At 46.5% G+C, this 17,403-nt stretch overlaps 1 protein-coding gene across 3 annotated transcripts in view; it reads left to right on the forward strand.

The window, feature by feature from the left end:
• Positions 1-17,403, forward strand: part of tlk2 (tousled-like kinase 2) — a 170,276-nt gene that overhangs the window by 117,609 nt on the left and 35,264 nt on the right. For all 3 annotated transcript variants that reach the window (XM_038778492.1, XM_038778493.1, XM_038778494.1), the window contains 3 exons: positions 108-205; positions 3,205-3,286; positions 9,864-9,955. In XM_038778492.1, coding sequence (XP_038634420.1) covers positions 108-205; positions 3,205-3,286; positions 9,864-9,955 — 272 coding nt within the window. The remainder of the gene's footprint in view (positions 1-107; positions 206-3,204; positions 3,287-9,863; positions 9,956-17,403) is intronic.

Here is a 17,403-nt window from a genome sequence, read left to right on the forward strand (position 1 = left end):
GTCACTGTTAAGTGTAGAATTTGGGGGGGGGGGGGGGGGGGGGGGGTCTGATTTGGGGCACGGCTTGTTTGGATTGTGTCTTTTCATTCTTCCTTTCCCTTGTGCAGGAGGAGGCAGAGATACAGGCAGAGCTAGAGCGGTTGGAAAGAGTACGCAATTTACACATAAGGGAACTGAAGAGGATACACAATGAAGACAATTCACAGTAAGTTATCAGTCTCATTAAACGTGTACTTGGGCAGCACGGTGGCACAGTGGTTAGCATTGCTGCCTACGGCGCTGAGGACCCGGGTTCGAATCCCGGCCCTGGGTCACTGTCTGTGTGGAGTTTGCACATTCTCCCCGTGTCTACGTGGGTTTCACCCCCACAACCCAAAAGATGTGCAGGATAGGTGGATTGGCCATGCTAAATTGCCCCTTAATTGGAAAAAATAATTGGGTACTCTAAATTTTTTTTTTTTTTAAATTAAACGTGTACTTTATGCAGGACTTCCCAAATTGTGGGCCAAGACTCCCAGTAGGGTCACGAGACGAGAGTTTGCTCCAAAGCAGCAGCAATGGCTACTGTGGAGCTTAGAACTCGGACTGCGTGCTTTAAATTCTCACTTTTTTTTTCTCCTAATTTCACCAAATGGGATCTATGAGTCCAGATTGCTGTTGCAAAAGAAACCCAATTTATAGCTTCATGTTTGATAGATAAGGAAGACCACGCTTAAGAACTTGCTGCCGGACTCGACTGAGTCCTTCCCCGTCGCCCCACCTGATCAACAACACTCGTGCTCCCAAGTTTTCACTCGTGGGGCTACGCTAAATTAAAATGGGGTGACACCAAGAAAACCTTTGGGAACTAGTGCTTTGATGAGAGGGAGGTAAATTCCTCTTGTTTCCCTTTTGATTGATGACTTTCCTCCTGCCTCAAGTTATTTGTTTGACAAAAATTTGGACCTGTGTATTGAGACGGTATGAAATATGGTTCAACTCAGAAGTTAATCTGCTCTTTTATTCCTCTTTGATTCCCATCTAAGCTCAATGGAAATGTTCTCATCACACATTCCTCCTTTTCTTGAAAAAATGAAAGTTCTGCACGTGCCCTGATCTAAATGTGCAGTTTATTTAAACTAACTAATATTCGGCTATGGATGTCACGAGCAAGATTGGCATTTAATGTCATCCATAGAATCCGTAAGTGCAGGAGGAGGCCATTCAGCCCATTGATTCTGCATCGACCCTCCGAAAGAGCACCCTGCCTAGACCCACTCCTCCACCCTATCCTCATTGATGGCCAATCTACCTAACATCTTTGGATGTTACGAGGTCTGTAGCTCTGCAGGTTATGTAATTCACTAGACATCCAAGTGCTTTTTAAATTTTGAGAGTTTCTGCCTCTACCACCATTTCAGGCAGTGAGTTAGTTCCAGGTTCCTAACACCCTTTGGGTGGGGAAAAAAAAGTTATCTCTTCATGCTTCTACCAATTACTTGAATTTTATGTTTTCAACCCCTTTGTGAAAGTAATTAGGTTGTTCCTATTTATTTTCTCTCGCCCTCATAATTTTATGCACCTCATTAAGTCATCCCTCAACCTCCTCTGTTCCAAGGTAAACATTCCCAATATATCCAATCTTTCCTCAAAGCTAAAATATCCTAGTCCTGGCAACAATTTTGTAAATGTGGACATGCACGCTGCTCTGTATCCTCCCATTCATCATATATTCCTTTGCACCTCCAAAAACGCATTACCTCATACTTCTCCAGATTGAATTCCATTTTGCAGTTTTCTGCCCAATTGACCAGCCCATCTGTATCTTCCCACAGCCTAAAGCTATTCTCCCCACTGCTAACCACATTAATGATCATCTGAAAACTTCATCATGGGTCGAAATCATTAAAACAAACTACAAAAACCAAGGGAGTAAGTAGTGAGTCCTATGGAACCTCGTTTGTAGCATTCTTCTGGTAACAAATCCCTTGATATCATTAGTATCCGGAAATTGATTGATTTTCTATCCTGAACATTCTCATATGGCTGAACTTCCACATCCCTCTGGGATGGAGAATTCCAAAGATTCACCACCCTCAAAATTCCTCCTCATCTCTGTTTTAAAAGTCCTGTCTCAGAATTAGAGGTAGGCCGACTGCAACGAGGAAGAATTTCTTCACAGTGTGAATCTTTGGAATTCTGTGCCCAGACTGTGGTGGAAGCTCAAGTCACTCTTGAGATGGCTGGACACTGCAGGTAGAGAGTAAATGTTCCTATTGGCAGAAGGTTGAGAACCAGAGGAAACCTCTTTCAGGTGATTGGCAAAAGAATCAATAGGGACATTAAGAAAGACTTCTTATGCAGTGTGTGATTAGAATCTGGAATGCACTGCCTGAAAGTGTGGTGGGCGTGGATTCAATCATAGTTTCAAAAAGGAATTGGAGAATTATCTGGGGCTGGTTTAGCACACTGGGCTAAATAGCTGGCTTTTAAAGCAGACCAAGGTAGGCCAGCAGCACGGTTCAATTCCCGTACCAGCCTCCCAGAACAGGCGCCGGATTGTGGCGACTAGGGGCTTTTCACACTAACTTCATTGAAGCCTACTTGTGACAAGCCAATTTCATTTCATTCAGTAAGAAAGTTTACAGGTCTATGTGGAAAAGGCATGGAACTGGGATTAGCTGAGTTGCTGTTGCCGAGAGCCAGCATGGGCACAATGGGCTGAATGGCCACCTTCTCTGCTCCAACCATTCTAGGATTCTATATGAGCACATTGGGATTGTGTACAATTTGGAGCCGAATTTGGAGGTACCCTGTAATGGTATTCCCACACATCTACAGTTGTGCTTCTTGGTGGTAATAATACAAGAGCAGGGTTATGGTGTGTGATCAGTTGCAAGACCAGTATATCCTTCTTGAAGTGTAGTGCCCAGAACTGCTGTCAGTACTCCAGGGCTTTGAATAGCTGAAGTGTGACTTCCACACCCTTGTATTCTAATTTTTTTTAGGTATATAATCAATGCAGTTGACTCCTGTAGGTGGCGTACTTGCATTGCTTAAACATAAGATGTGTATGCCAGGCAATAACCTAACCTGATTGGCCGGGTAATGTGTGTTGGAACATTGATGTAATTTAGACTTCTTTTGAAGCGGTTATGCAAACTTTTCGGTACTGGTGGTTGTTATTCTGCTAACACATTTGCTTGTATGAATGTCTTGTTGCAGATTTAAAGACCATCCTACGTTAAATGACAGGTATTTGCTACTACACCTGTTGGGAAGAGGAGGTTTCAGTGAAGTGTACAAGGTATGTTCTTCCAATAAACAGCAGAAGAATATGAAAAAATATATACTCCCATGTTAAATTTCTTTAAATCTGAAGTTTGCTCTTATCAATTGTTGGTAGAGAATGGAACATTTTCCATTTCAGACATTACGCAATACGTGTTGTATCCTATTATGAGTGAATGTGCCATAATGGAGACAGGAGTTATCTGGTGTAGGTCCATCTCCAGTAGAGAGCTGACTTCCATCTTTTGCGTATCCTTGTGTTTCCCGATTTAAACCAATTTGCCACAATTAAATGTGGGCAAAGTGTATCCTGGATGGTGATGTGCTGTTAATTTTTGTGATCAGTAGTGATTTTGAATCAAATCTGTAGAGCCGGGATGATATAAATCAATTTGAGCTGAATATTTTTCCAAATTATGTATCAGGTCTGAGAGCATCGCATGGTTGACGTGATCATGTTCTGTGACAAGAAATACTAACGTGACTTGATGCTATGGAGGGTTGTTGAACAAGTGTTCTCCCAGGGGTCAGCTGAGAGTGAAAGTACTGAACCGTGAATCGGTCTGTGTCCGGGTTCTGAAAAGTAAATTGCTGCGTTATCGCCAAAAGGCTGAATACAAGCAATGCTTTGAAAAGGGACGTTGCCCTGCTTCGAATTGTTAATTATTTGAGATGTTCATTTTAATTACCGTCGCATGCTGAAAGCAGTTAATTTTTTGCCACAATTTCATTAATTTTGTTCTCATGATTTTCTTTAAAGAAGTAGCAAGCAGCGAACAATGCAGATTAGAAATCAATTGCGCACTTTGTCCATATGAAACGCATCCAGCTGCATGTGGCACAAGTTGGCGCATATCAGAGCTCCCTCTAGAGTGCAACAAGATGCTTCCCGCCCCCATGAGCACATCCACACACTCTCAACTTCCTGAACTGTGGTGTTTTGTGTGTTCGATGCAGTTCTTCGGACTGGGCTGTTTCCAAGGGGCCCTTTAAAGAAATTTGTTTTCTTTAAAAGTATTTTTATTAAGGTTTTGCAGTATTTCTTATAATAAAAGAGTAGTAACCATAATAACAAAACAAACTAGAGTGAACATTAACATAGTGCAAAAAGAGAATATGCAATAACAATTACATAGACATTACCCCACGTGACCCAGTCTTCCCACACCATCCCAATGAAGTCCCCCCCCAAGGATTGCTGCTGCTGCTGACATTATAATTTTTCCCGACAAAGTCGACGAACGGCTGCCACCTCCGAGAGAACCCTAGCGTAGACCCTCTTAAGGCAAACTTTATTTTCTCGAGGCTGAGAAACCCAGCCATGTCGGTAACCCAAGTCTCTACACTCGAGGGCTTCGAGTCCCTCCACATTAATAAAATCCGTCTCCGGGCAACTAGGGAGGCAAAGGCCAAGGCGTCGGCCTCTTTTGCCCCCTGAACTCCGGATCTTCTGACACTCCAAAGATCGCTATCTTTGAACTCGGCACCACCCATGTGTTAAGCACCTTGGACATTGCCCTCGCAAACCCTTGCCAGAACACTCTAAGCTCTGGGCATGCTCAAAACATGTGGACGTGGTTCCAGGGCTGCCCTTGCACCTCATATAACTGTCTTATCATAGAATTTACAGTGCAGAAGGAGGCCATTCGGCCCATCGAGTCTGCACCAGCTCCTGGAAAGAGCATCCTACCCAAGGTTAACACCTTCACCCTATCCCCATAATCCAGTCCAACACTAAGGGCAATTTTTGACAATAAGGGCAATTTATCATGTCCAATCCACCTAACTTGCACATCTTTGGACTGTGGGAGGAAACCGGAGCACCCGGTCTTCTACCCCAAAAAACCTGCTCATTCTCGCTGCCGTCATGTGTGCCTGCTGGACCACCTTAAATTGAATTAGACTGAGCCTGGCACATGATGAGGAGGAATTAACCCTGCCCAGGACCTCTGCCCACAGACCCGCTTTCAACTCCTCACCTAGCTCTTCCTCCCACTTGCCCTTTAGCTCCTCCACCGGGGTTTCCTCCGCCTCCTGTAGTTGCTGGTAAATATCCGACACCTTCCCCTCCCCCACCCAAGTGCCGGACATCACCCTGTCCTGTATCCTCGGTGATGGCAGCGTCGGAAAGGCCACTACCTGTTTTTTCAGGAAGGCTCGTACTTGCAGATATTTAAAGGTGTTTCCTGGCGGCAGATTAAATTTGTCCTCTAGCACTTTCAAACTGGGAAAGCTTCCATCTATGAACAGATCTCCCATCCTTCTGATGCCTGCCCTCTGCCTGCTCTGGAATCCACCATCCATCCTACCCGGGACAATCCTGCGGTTGTTGTATATCGGGGTCCACCTTCTTGTGCCTCCTCCACTGTCCCCAGATCCGCAGTGTCGCCACCACTACCGGACTTGTGGAGTAACAGGTCGGCGAGAACCTTTACATGACGCCACCTCCAGCTGCTCCCACGCCGCAATGTCTCCGGACATTGGTATTGAGTTGTCTGCCTTTAACAAACCCAGTCTGGTCTTCCTCTATCACCCCTGGGACGCAATCCTCAATTCTTGTGGCCAGAATCTTGGCAAGCAATTTGGCATCCACGTTTAAAAGTGAAATCAGCCTGTATGACCCGCAATGTTCCAGGTCCTTCCCTCGTTTAAGAATGAGTGAGATCAAGGCCTGTGACATTGTTGGGGGGAGGGTTCCTTTCTCTCTAGCCTCACAGAAGGTCCTCATCTGGAGTGGGCTCAATATTTCCAAAAATTTCTTATAGAATTCTACCTGGTAACCATCCGGCCCCGGGGCTTTACCCGATTGCATGCCCTCTATACCCTTGACAATCTCCTCCAATTCAATCGGGGCCACCAGCCCCTCCACCAGGTCCTCTTCCACCTCCGGAAACCTCAATAGGTCCAAAAACTGCCTCATCCCTTCCGCTCCCGCTGGGGGCTTCGACTCACATTGTTTACTATAGAATTCCTTAAAGACTCCCTTCATCCCCCTGGATCCAAGACCATGTTACCCTCCTTATTCTTTACTCCCCTGATTTTCCTGGCCACCTCCCTCTTTTGCAGTTGGTGTGCCAGCATTCTACTCGCTTTCTCCCCGTACTCATAGACTGCCCCCCTTGCCTTATTCAGCTGTGCTGCTGCTTTCCCTGTGGTCAGCAGTTCAAACTCAGTCTGCAGACTCCGCCGCTCCCTCGGTAGCCCAGCCTCGGGGGCCTCCGCATATCTGTCCACTCGGAGGATCTCCTTCACCAGTCTCTCCCTCTCTGCTCTTTCTCTCTTTTCCCTATGGGATCGAATTGAGATGAGTTCCCATCTGACAACTGCCTTCAGAGCCTCCCAGACAGTTGCCGCTGCTACCTCACCCGTATCGTTTGTTTCCAGGTAATCCTAGATGTTCCTGCTAATCCGCCCGCAAACCTCTTCGTCCGCCAGCAGCCCCACATCCAGTCTCCAGAGTGGGTGCTGCCCTCTCTCCTCACTGAGCCGCAGGTCCACCCAGTGCGGGGCATGGTCCGAGACTGTGATTACTGAGTATTCTGTCCCGCCACCTTTGGGATTGACGCCCTGCTCAAGACAAAGAAGTCTATGCGGGAATAAACCTTATGAACGTGGGAGAAAAAAGAGAACTCCTTCGCTCTCGACCGCGCGATCCTCCAGGGATCCACCCCCCATCTGCCCCATCAAACCCTGCAGTTCCTTAGCCACTGCCAGTCGCTTCCCTGTCCTGGACTTCGACCGGTCCAACTCAGGGTCAATGACTGTGTTAAAGTCTCCCCCCATGATCAGGTGGTGTGTCCGGGATTTTGCCCAGCATGCGTCTCATAAATTCCACATCATCCCAATTTGGAGCATAGACGTTCACAAACACCACCCGAACCCCCTCCCACTTTCTACTCACCATTATACACCTGCCCCCCCCTTATCTGCCATAATTCTCCAAGCTTCGAATGCCACACCCTTACGGATCAGAATTGCTACCCCCCGGTCTTCGAATCCAGCTCTGAATGGAACACCTGGCCTACCCATCCTTTTCTCAATCTCGTGTGATCTGCGAGCTTTAAATGTGTCTCCTGAAGCGTTGCTAAGTCTGCCTTTAACCCCTTTAGATGCGCAAACACTCGCGCTCTTTTAACCGGCCCATTCAAACCCCTCACATTCCACGCGATCAGCCTGGAAAGGGGAAACAACCCCCCCCCCCCCCACGCTGCCGCCTAGCCATCGCCCTTTCATGGCCAAACTCGAGCCCACACCCTTCGCTTCCTCTAGCGCCCCCACAGGGAGCCGCTGCCCCCAAAGCTCAATTGGTTTCCCAAAATTGATACCTCCTCTGTCAACAAAGCAGAATCCCCTCCCCCAACAGCCCCACGACCGAAAACCTCCCGCCAAGCACCAGCTAGGCACTTGCTCACCCCCCACTACGCTCCCGAGAGTCAGCTGACCCTGGCAGCTGGCGCCAATCGGACTGTCGCCTCATTGTCCGGACCCCTCTCCCCACATGAATAAGCCAATTAAACTACCTCTCCAGCCCCAGTGAGTAAATAGTAATATGAAACGAAAAATAAACAGAAGACACTAACATTGCCCCGCGAGGAGACGCTTGTTGAACCAAGGCTCCAACTTCCCGAAAAATCGCACTAAGTACCCCCTCCCTCCTCCGTATCTCAACTTTGCCGAAAACATTGCACCCTCCAGCCACCACCACAGCCCTTACACGCACCCAACATTGTATGCAATCTTATATTAGAAACGGTACCGTGTTACCCAAGCCCACCGCCGCATTCCACCAAAGCTTAACTGTCCTTTAATTCGAGTCCAGCTTTTCTTATTTGACGAATGACCACGCCTCGTCCGCCGTCTCAAAATAGTGATGCTGTTCCTTGTACGTGACCCATAGCCTCGCTAGGTGTAGCATCCCAAATTTCACGCCCTTGCTGAAGAGGGTCGCCTTCACCCGGTTAAATCCTGCACGCCTCTTGGCCAGCTCCGCACCCAGGTCCTGGTAGATTCGTATCACGCTGTTCTCCCACCTGCTGCTCCGTTCTTTTTTTGCCCACCGCAAGACAAGTTCCTTGTCCGAGAAGCAATTAAATCATGAACCATGGCCCTCAGCGGTTCATTTGCCTTGGGCTTCCTTGGGAGGGCTCTGTGCTCTCCAGGGGTCGAGGGAATACCCCCGTCCCTATCAACATCTCCAGCATCTTGGACACAAATGCTCCCACATCCGACCGCTCCACACCTTCGGGGAAGCCCATAATTCTCAAGTTTTGTCTCCTGGACCTATTTTCTAGGTCCTCCAGCCTCTCCTGCCACTTCTTGTGGAGGTGATCCTGCGCCTCCACCTTAAGGGCCAATATGACCAACTTGCCCTCATGGTCGGATAGCTTTTTCTCTATCTCCTTAATCGCTTTCCCTTGTGTCACCTGAGTTGCGATCATTTGGTCTATTGATGCCTTCATTGGGGCCAGAATGTCCTTATTAAGATCAGCAAAGCAGCCCCTAAGGAACTCCTGTTGTTCCTGTGCCCACTGCACCCATGCACCCTGGTCTATACCGGCTGCCATGCCGTGCCTCGGCGCCTGCTCCGCACGCTTCTGTCTGTTGGGACTCCAACGCTTCACCCGGCCACTCCTGGTCCAGCTATCCATACAACAGAGAGGGAATCCTTTTGGCAGTGTTCGCTTCACCAATCTGCCCCAAAAAGTCTGTGAAAACGCCTGAAAAAGGTCCGAGAGTCCGTTTCAGACGGGAGCTGCCGAATGTGCGATCTACTCTTCCATGGCTGCCACCGGAAGTCTCGTCGCCGCTTCTTCAATGGCCTGGGCGAGATCTTTTCACAGTTGTTCCCTCCGCTGCTGGAATTCAGCTTTAATAAAGGCCCTCAAGTCAGCTTGAATCCTTTAAGCTTGCCCTTCCCCTGCCTGCATGCTGGAAGAGGCTTCCAAATCTTTCACTGTTTCTGCCGGGTCTGGTAACCAAGAGACATACCATTCCTTGGGGAAAGTACTCCTCCAACATTCACCTACATTTTTTCATCAAAATTCCGCCCCATATTGATTAAAAAAGAGCTCTTTTCTGTAATCTTGGGCAGGAGCTGCCTTGTGTGTGACCACTTACTCTATGGTCCACACCGGAAGTCCCCTGGTAGAAATTTGTAAGATATAAAGAAGTTGAAGACTTTGCCAGACGTACTGGGGCAATGGAAAGGAGGGAACACAAGGTCACAATTGTGTGCAGCAAGTTTAAGATAGATTCCAGGATGTATGCCTTTACCACAGGCTGATCAGCAGTTGGAACGGATTCCCGGGAAGGTCAGTTTGAAGCATGGGCACTGACTTATAAAATATTTCAAAAGGCATTTGGTGGGGTTTGTATTCTTGGAGGATGAAACAGTTCAGCTGAACTAAACTTCTGTTTTATGTTCACAAAGAAGTTAGTCCCAAACACTCACTGCCGAGGAATGTGCACTGGCTGGAGTGAAAATTTAAATAGGATCTTCTGTCGCTACAAGTGGTTGCTGATTATTGGTGATGACATTCGTTCAGAAGGTTGGTCCAGTTTTAAAATGAAATTGTTTTGGGTTTTTTTAATAGGCATTTGATCTACAAGAACAGAGATACGTAGCGGTAAAAATTCACCAGTTAAATAAAACCTGGCGGGAGGAAAAGAAAGAAAATTATCACAAGTAAGTTCTATGGGGTTCTGCCTAATTGCACGTCCGAACTCTTCTGCTCTCTTGTACTTACTGGAACAAAACTTACAGCAGTGTTTTTCACGAACACTTTGTAAGGGCCATAATATTGGAGGTTGCTTGGCAGCTTTGCTTGGTGATGTTCTAGGGATATTTGTTTGTCCCCCGTTTCCTACATGAGCCTTTGATTTCAAATATGTCATGCTGGGCACCTTTCCCACAAAGAGAAAGAACTTGCATATATGTAGTGTCTTTCACAGCCATTGAAGTACTTTTTCAAAGTGAGTCACTGTTCTAATGTAGGAAACACAGCAGCAATTCTGCACACAGCAAGATCCCACGAACAGCAGCATGGTACTGACCAAATAGAATTCCTACAGTGCAGAAGGAGGCCATTCGGCCCATGGAGTCTGCACCGACCCTCTGAAAGCGCACCTGCATATGCCCCCTCCCCTACCATGCCCCCATAACCCCACCTAACCTGCACATCTTTGACACCGAAGGGGCAATTTAGCATGACCAATCCACCTAACCTGCACATCTCTGGACTGTGGGAGGAAATCGGAGCACCCGGAGGAAACCCCATGCAGGCACGGGGAGAATGTGCAAACTCCATACAGACAATGAAGGCTGGAAGTGAACTCTGTGGTCCCTGGCGCAGTGAGGCAGCCATGCTAACTACTGTGCCACCATGCTGTTTGAGGGATAAATATTGATCAGGATACCAAGGAGAACTCCACCACTCTTACCATGGATCCTTGCCATCCACTTGAGAGGGCATGGTCAATTTTGTGGCTCATCGAAGGATGGCACTTCCAGCACTCCCTCAGTACTCCAATGGAATCTGGCTTATAAAAAGTCTCTAGGGTGAGACTTGAGTCCACACCATTTACAAGCGTGCTATCTCTGAACCATGGAGGAATGAGCAGAAGAAAGACAGGTCACATTGCCCCATAAAAATTGCGAGATCCTGCAGTTTTGATGGGAGCCCTTTCACTGACTGCAGATTTTGACTCCAAATAACAATAAAAGCTATCTTTGGAATTCATTACATGACTGCCCTTCGGAAAAGAAAAACATAGTTACTTGGAATTTGCAGTGCCTGATTGCTGCTGCAGAATGTCCCTAAGTTACAATACTGAATCGTCTACAACTAAAATTGCTCTTTGATATAACTCCGTTTCCTGTGCTCCCACTTAAGCATTTGTTTTGGGTTTGTTTTGTATTTGCCCAAAAGGTGTTTCCTATACATATTGATTCAGTGTTGATTGGAAAGAAATGATCAGACAGAAGCTGAATTGGTAACCAGCTGGTGGCGTGTAAGTGTGCTGGGCCAAATGAAATACAATGTAAGAAATTCAATCATAGTCTTGGTTGCGTCTGTTCAGTCATGATTTATGTATTGCAACCTTTCATTTTTCTGCACTGTAGCTGTATTCCCCTGGGTTCAGACCAGTAAATTCAAAACTGTTTCATTTTATGAGCTGGCAAGTCCTAAAGGATAGAATCATTCTGCAAGTGTGCTTTCTTGGTTGCTTAAGAAATATGTTCTGCACCATGGGTTTTCTACGGTGTTTTTATTTTTGTTTATGTAGGTTTGTTGTCTCTCTTGGTTTTACAATGATTTGTGACTAGTAAAAGTCTGGCTGAGAGCTGAAGTAGGAGGCATTGAGGACAGCAAAGAAATGCTGGAGCATTGCCTGGAAAAAGAAACTGCTTCATGAACATATTTCATTTGCAACTTAAATTTGCACAAATTTTTATCATTAATGTATTTAAGAAATGTGACACTGAGTCTTGCGTTTGGCAGTCGGGATCTGTGTTAATCAAACTAACCTGTACTGAGTGATTATACTATTTACTGGAGCAATGTAGAATTGGCACCTAGCAGCCATGAAAACAAATACAGTCACATCAATTGACTTCTGAAAGAGAAATGATATTTTGTTTGGGACCCTATTTCAGCAAGGGAGACATGTGCAGGTTAGGTGGATTGGCCATGCTAATTGGGTGGATGTGCAGATTACTTGGGGTAATGGGGATGGGGCGGGAGAATGGGTCTAGGGAGAGAATGCTCTTTCAGAGGGTCGGTGCAGACTTAATGGGCCAAATTACCTCCTTCTGCACTGTAGGGTTTCTATGATTCTGTTATTATTTTCAAATCTCGGCTGACATGTCGTGCAGTTACCGATATCTTTTATTTTTCAGGTTTATCTATACATAGGGCAGCACGGTAGCCTTGTGGATAGCACAATCGCTTCACAGCTCCAGGGTCCCAGGTTCGATTCCGGCTTGGGTCACTGTCTGTGCGGAGTCTGCACATCCTCCCCGTGTGAGCGTGGGTTTCCTCCGGGTGCTCCGGTTTCCTCCCACAGTCCAAAGATGTGCGGGTTAGGTGGATTGGCCATGATAAATTGCCCTTGGTGTCCAAAATTGCCCTTAGTGTTGGGTGGGGTTACTGGGTAATGGGGATAAGGTGGAGGTGTTGACCTTGGATAGGGGGTAGGGTGCTCTTTCCAAGAGCCGGTGCAGACTCGATGGGCCGAATGGCCTCCTTCTGCACTGTAAATTCTATGTATATAGAGCATAGAACAGTACAGCACAGAACAGGCCCTTTGGCCCTCAATGTTGTGCCGAGCTTTGTCCGAAACCAAGATCAAGCTATCCCACTCCCTGTCATTTTGGTGTGCTCCATGTGCCTATCCAATAGCTTGAAAGTTCCTAAAGTGTCCGATTCCACTATCACAGCAGGCAGTCCATTCCACAGCCTAACCACTCTTGAGTAAAGAACCTACCTTGGACATCCCTCCTATATCTCCCACCCTGAACCTTGTAGTTATGCCCCCTTGTAACAGCTACATCTACCTGAGGAGATAGTCTCTGAATGTCCACGCTGTCTATCCCCCTCATCATCTTATAAACCTCTATTAAGTCGCCTCTCATCCTCCTCTGCTCCAAAGAGAAAAGCCCTAGCTCCCTCAATCTTTCCTCATAAGACCTACCCTCCAAACTAGGCAGCATCCTGGTAAGTCTCCTTTGCAACCTTTCCGATGCTTCCACATCCTTTCTATAGTGAGGTGACCAGAACTGCACACACTATTCCAAATATGGTCTCACTGGGGTCATGTACAGTTGCAGCATAACCCCACAGCTCTTAAACTCAAGCCCCCTGTTAATAAACGCTAACACACTATAGGCCTTCTTCACGGCTCTATCCACTTGAGTGGCAGCCTTCAGTGATCTGTGGACATGAGCCCCAAGATCTCTCTGTTCCTCCACATTCCTCAGAATCCTGCCGTTGACGCTGTAATCCGCATTAAAATGTTTTCTACCAAAATGAATCACCTCGCACTTAAGACCATAAGACATAGGAGTGGAAGTAAGGCCATTCGGCCCATCGAGTCCACTCCGCCATTCAATCATGGCTGATGGGCATTTCAACTCCACCTCCCAGCATTCTCCCCATAGCCCTTAATTCCTCGCGACATCAAGAATTTATCTATCTCTGCCTTGAAGCCATTTAGCGTCCCGGCCTCCACTGCACTCTGCGGCAATGAATTCCACAGGCCCACCACTCTCTGGCTGAAGAAATGTCTCCGCATTTCTGTTTTGAATTTACCCCCTCTAATTCTAAGGCTGTGCCCACGGGTCCTCGACTCCTCGCCTAACGGAAACAGTTTCTTTGCGTCCATCCTTTCTAAGCCATGTATTATCTTGTAAGTTTCTATTAGATCTCCCCTTAACCTTCTGAACTCCAATGAATACAATCCCAGGAACGCCAGCCGTTCCTCATATGCTAGACCCGCCATTCCAGGGATCATCCGTGTGAATCTCCGCTGGACACGCTCCAGTGCCAGTATGTCCTTCCTGAGATGTGGGGCCCAAAACTGGACACAGTACTCCAAATGGGGCCTAACCAGAGCCTTATAAAGGCTCAGTAGCACATCGCTGCTTTTATATTCCAACCCTCTTGAGATAAATGACAACATAGCATTCGCTTTCTTAATCACGGATTCAACCTGCATGTTTACCTTTAGGGAATCCTCGACTAGCACTCCCAGATCCCTTTGTACTTTGGCATTATGAATTTTCTCACCGTTTAGAAAGTAGTCTATGCTTGGATTCTTTTTTCCAAAGTGCAAGACCTCACATTTTCTCACGTTGAAATGCATCAGCCATTTCCTGCACCACTCTCCCAAACTGTCTAGATCCTTCTGCAGCCTCCCCACTTCCTCAGCACTACCTGCCTGACCACCTAACTTCGTATCATCAGCAAACTTCGCTAGAATGCCCCCAGTCCCTTCATCCAGATCATTAATATATATGGTGAACAGCTGCGGCCCCAACACTGAACCCTGTGGGACACCGCTGGTCACCGGCTGCCATTCCGAAAAAGAACCTTTTATCCCAACTCTCTGCCTTCTGTCAGACAGCCAATCCTCAACCCATGCCAGTAGCTCACCTCGAACACCATGGGCCCTCACCTTACTCAGCAGCCTCCTGTGTGGCACCTTATCAAAGGCCTTTTGGAAATCCAGATAGACCACATCCACTGGGTTTCCCTGGTCTAACCTACTTGTCACCTCCTCAAAGAATTCTAACAGGTTCGTCAGGCACGACCTCCCCTTACTAAATCCATGTTGACTTGTTCTAATCCGACCCTGCTCTTCCAAGAAATTAGAAATCTCATCCTTAACGATCGATTCTAGAATTTTACCAACAACCGAGGTTAGGCTAATTGGCCTATAATTTTCCATCTTTTGTCTTGATCCTTTCTTGAACAAGGGGGTTACAACAGCGATCTTCCAATCGTCCGGGACTTTCCCTGACTCCAGTGATTTTTGAAAGATCTCAACCAACGCTGCCGCTATTTCTTCAGCCACCTCCCTCAGAACTCTAGGATGTAGCCCATCGGGGCCAGGAGATTTGTCAATTTTAAGACCTTTTAGCTTTTTTAGCACCATCTCTTTTGTAATGGCAACCATACTCAACTCAGCCCCCTGACCCTTTATAATTTTTGGGATATTACTAACGTCTTCCACTGTGAAGACAGACGCAAAGTACTTATTAAGTTCTCCAGCCATTTCCTCATCTCCCATCACTAGCCTTCCAGAATCAGTTTGAATTGGCCCAATGTCTACTTTGGCCTGACGTTTGTTTCTTATGTATTGAAAGAAACTTTTACTATCATTTCTTATATTACTGGCTAGCCTGCCTTCATATTTGATCCTCTCCTTCCTTATTTGTCTCTTTGTTAACCTCTGTTTGTTTTTGTAGCCTTCCCAATCTTCTGATTTCCCGGTGCTTTTGGCCACTTTATAGGATCTCTCTTTTTCTTTGATACATTTCCTGACCTCCTTTGTCAGCCATGGCTGTCTAATCCCTCCCTGGATAATCTTTCTTTTCTTGGGGATGAACCTCTGTACAGTGTCCTCAATTATGCATACAAACTCCTGCCATTTTTGCTCTACTGTCTTCCCTGCTAGGGTCTGCTTCCAGTTGATTTTCACCAGTTCCTCTCTCATGCCCTCGTAATTACCTTTATTTAACTGTAACACCATTACATCCGATTTTGCCTTCTCTCTTTCAAACTGCAGACTGAACTCAACCATATTATGATCGCTGCTTCCTAAGTGTTCCCTTACTTTAAGATCTTTAATAAAGTCTGGTTCATTACATAGCACTAGGTCCAGAATAGCCTGCTCCCTTGTGGGCTCCATGACAAGCTGTTCCAAAAAGCCATCTTGTAAGCATTCCATGAATTCCTTTTCTTTGGATCCACTGGCTACATTATTTACCCAATCCACCTGCATATTGAAGTCCCCCATGATCACTGTGACCTTGCCTTTCTGACATGCCTTTTCTATTTCCCGGTACATGTTGCGCCCCTGGTCCTGACCACTGTTAGGCGGTCTGTACATAACTCCCATTATGGTTTTTTTGCCTTATCAGGGTTAAACTCCATCTGCCGCTTTCCGGCCCAGCTCTGCATCCTATCAATGTCTCTTTGCAGCCTACAACAGCCCTCCACCTCATCCACTACTCCACCAATCTTGGTGTCATCAGCAAATTTACTGACCCACCCTTCAGCCCCTTCCTCCAAGTCATTGATAAAAATCACAAATAGCGGAGGACCCAGCACTGATCCCTGTGGTACACCGCTGGTAACTGGTCTCCAGCCTGAAAATTTTCCATCCACCACCACCCTCTGTCTTCTATATGATAGCCAGTTACTTATCTAATTGGCCAAATTTCCCTCTATCCCACACTTCCTTACTTTCTTCATGAGCCGACCATGGGGAACCTTATCAAACGCCTTACTAAAATCCATGTATACGACATCAGCTGCTCTACCTTCATCTACACAATTAGTTGGGGTAACTCCTCCTCAAAGAATTCAATCAAATTTGTGAGGCAAGATTTACCTTTCACAAATCCGTGTTGACTATCCCGGATTAAGCTGCTGCTTTCCAAATGATCATAGATCCTATCCTTCAGGAGCTTTTCCATTAACTTACCGACCACCGAAGTAAGACCGGCCTATAATTACCAGGGTCATTCCTATTCCCTTTCTTGAACAGAGGAACAACATTCGCCACCCTCCAGTTCTTTGGCACTATCTCCGTGGACAGTGAGGACCCAAAGATCAAAGGCTCTGCAGTCTCATCCCTTGCCTCCCAAAAAATCTTAGGATCTATCACATCCAGCCCAGGGAACTTGTTGACCCTAAGGTTTTTCAAAATTGCTAATACATCCTCCCTCAGAACATCTACCTCCTCCAGCCTACCCACCTGTATCACACACATCCTCAAAAACATGGCGTCTCTCCTTGGTGAACACTGAAGAAAAGTATTGATTCAACGCCTCTCCTATCTCTTCTGACTCCATGCACAATTTTCCACTACTGTCCTTGACCGGCCCTAACTTCACCCTGGTCATTCTTTTATTTCTCACATAAGAGTAAAAAGCCTTGGGGTTTCCTTTGATCCGACCCGCCAAGGACTTTTCATGCCCCCTCCTAGCTCTCCTAAGCCCTTTGTTTTAGCTCATTCCTTGCTACCTTGTAACCCTCAAGCGACCCAACTGAACCTTGTTTTCTCATCCTTACATACGCTTCCTTTTTCCTCTTGACAAGACATTCAACCTCTTTTATGAACCATGGTTCCCTCACACGGCCATTTCTTCCCTGCCTGGCAGGGACATACCTATAAAGGACACGCAGTATTTGTTCCTTGAACAAGCTCCACTTTTCATTTTTGCCTTTCCATGACAGTTTCTGTTCCCATCTTATGCTCCCTAATTCTTGCCTAATCACATCATAATTACCCTTCCCCCAATTATAAACCTTGCCCTGCCGTATGGCCCTATCCCTCTCCATTGCAATAGTAAAAGGCACCGAATTGTGGTCACTATTTCCAAAGTCCTCTCCCACAAACAAATCT

The sequence above is a fragment of the Scyliorhinus canicula genome, chromosome 19 (genome assembly GCF_902713615.1).
Source record: "Scyliorhinus canicula chromosome 19, sScyCan1.1, whole genome shotgun sequence".
NCBI lineage: Eukaryota > Metazoa > Chordata > Chondrichthyes > Carcharhiniformes > Scyliorhinidae > Scyliorhinus > Scyliorhinus canicula.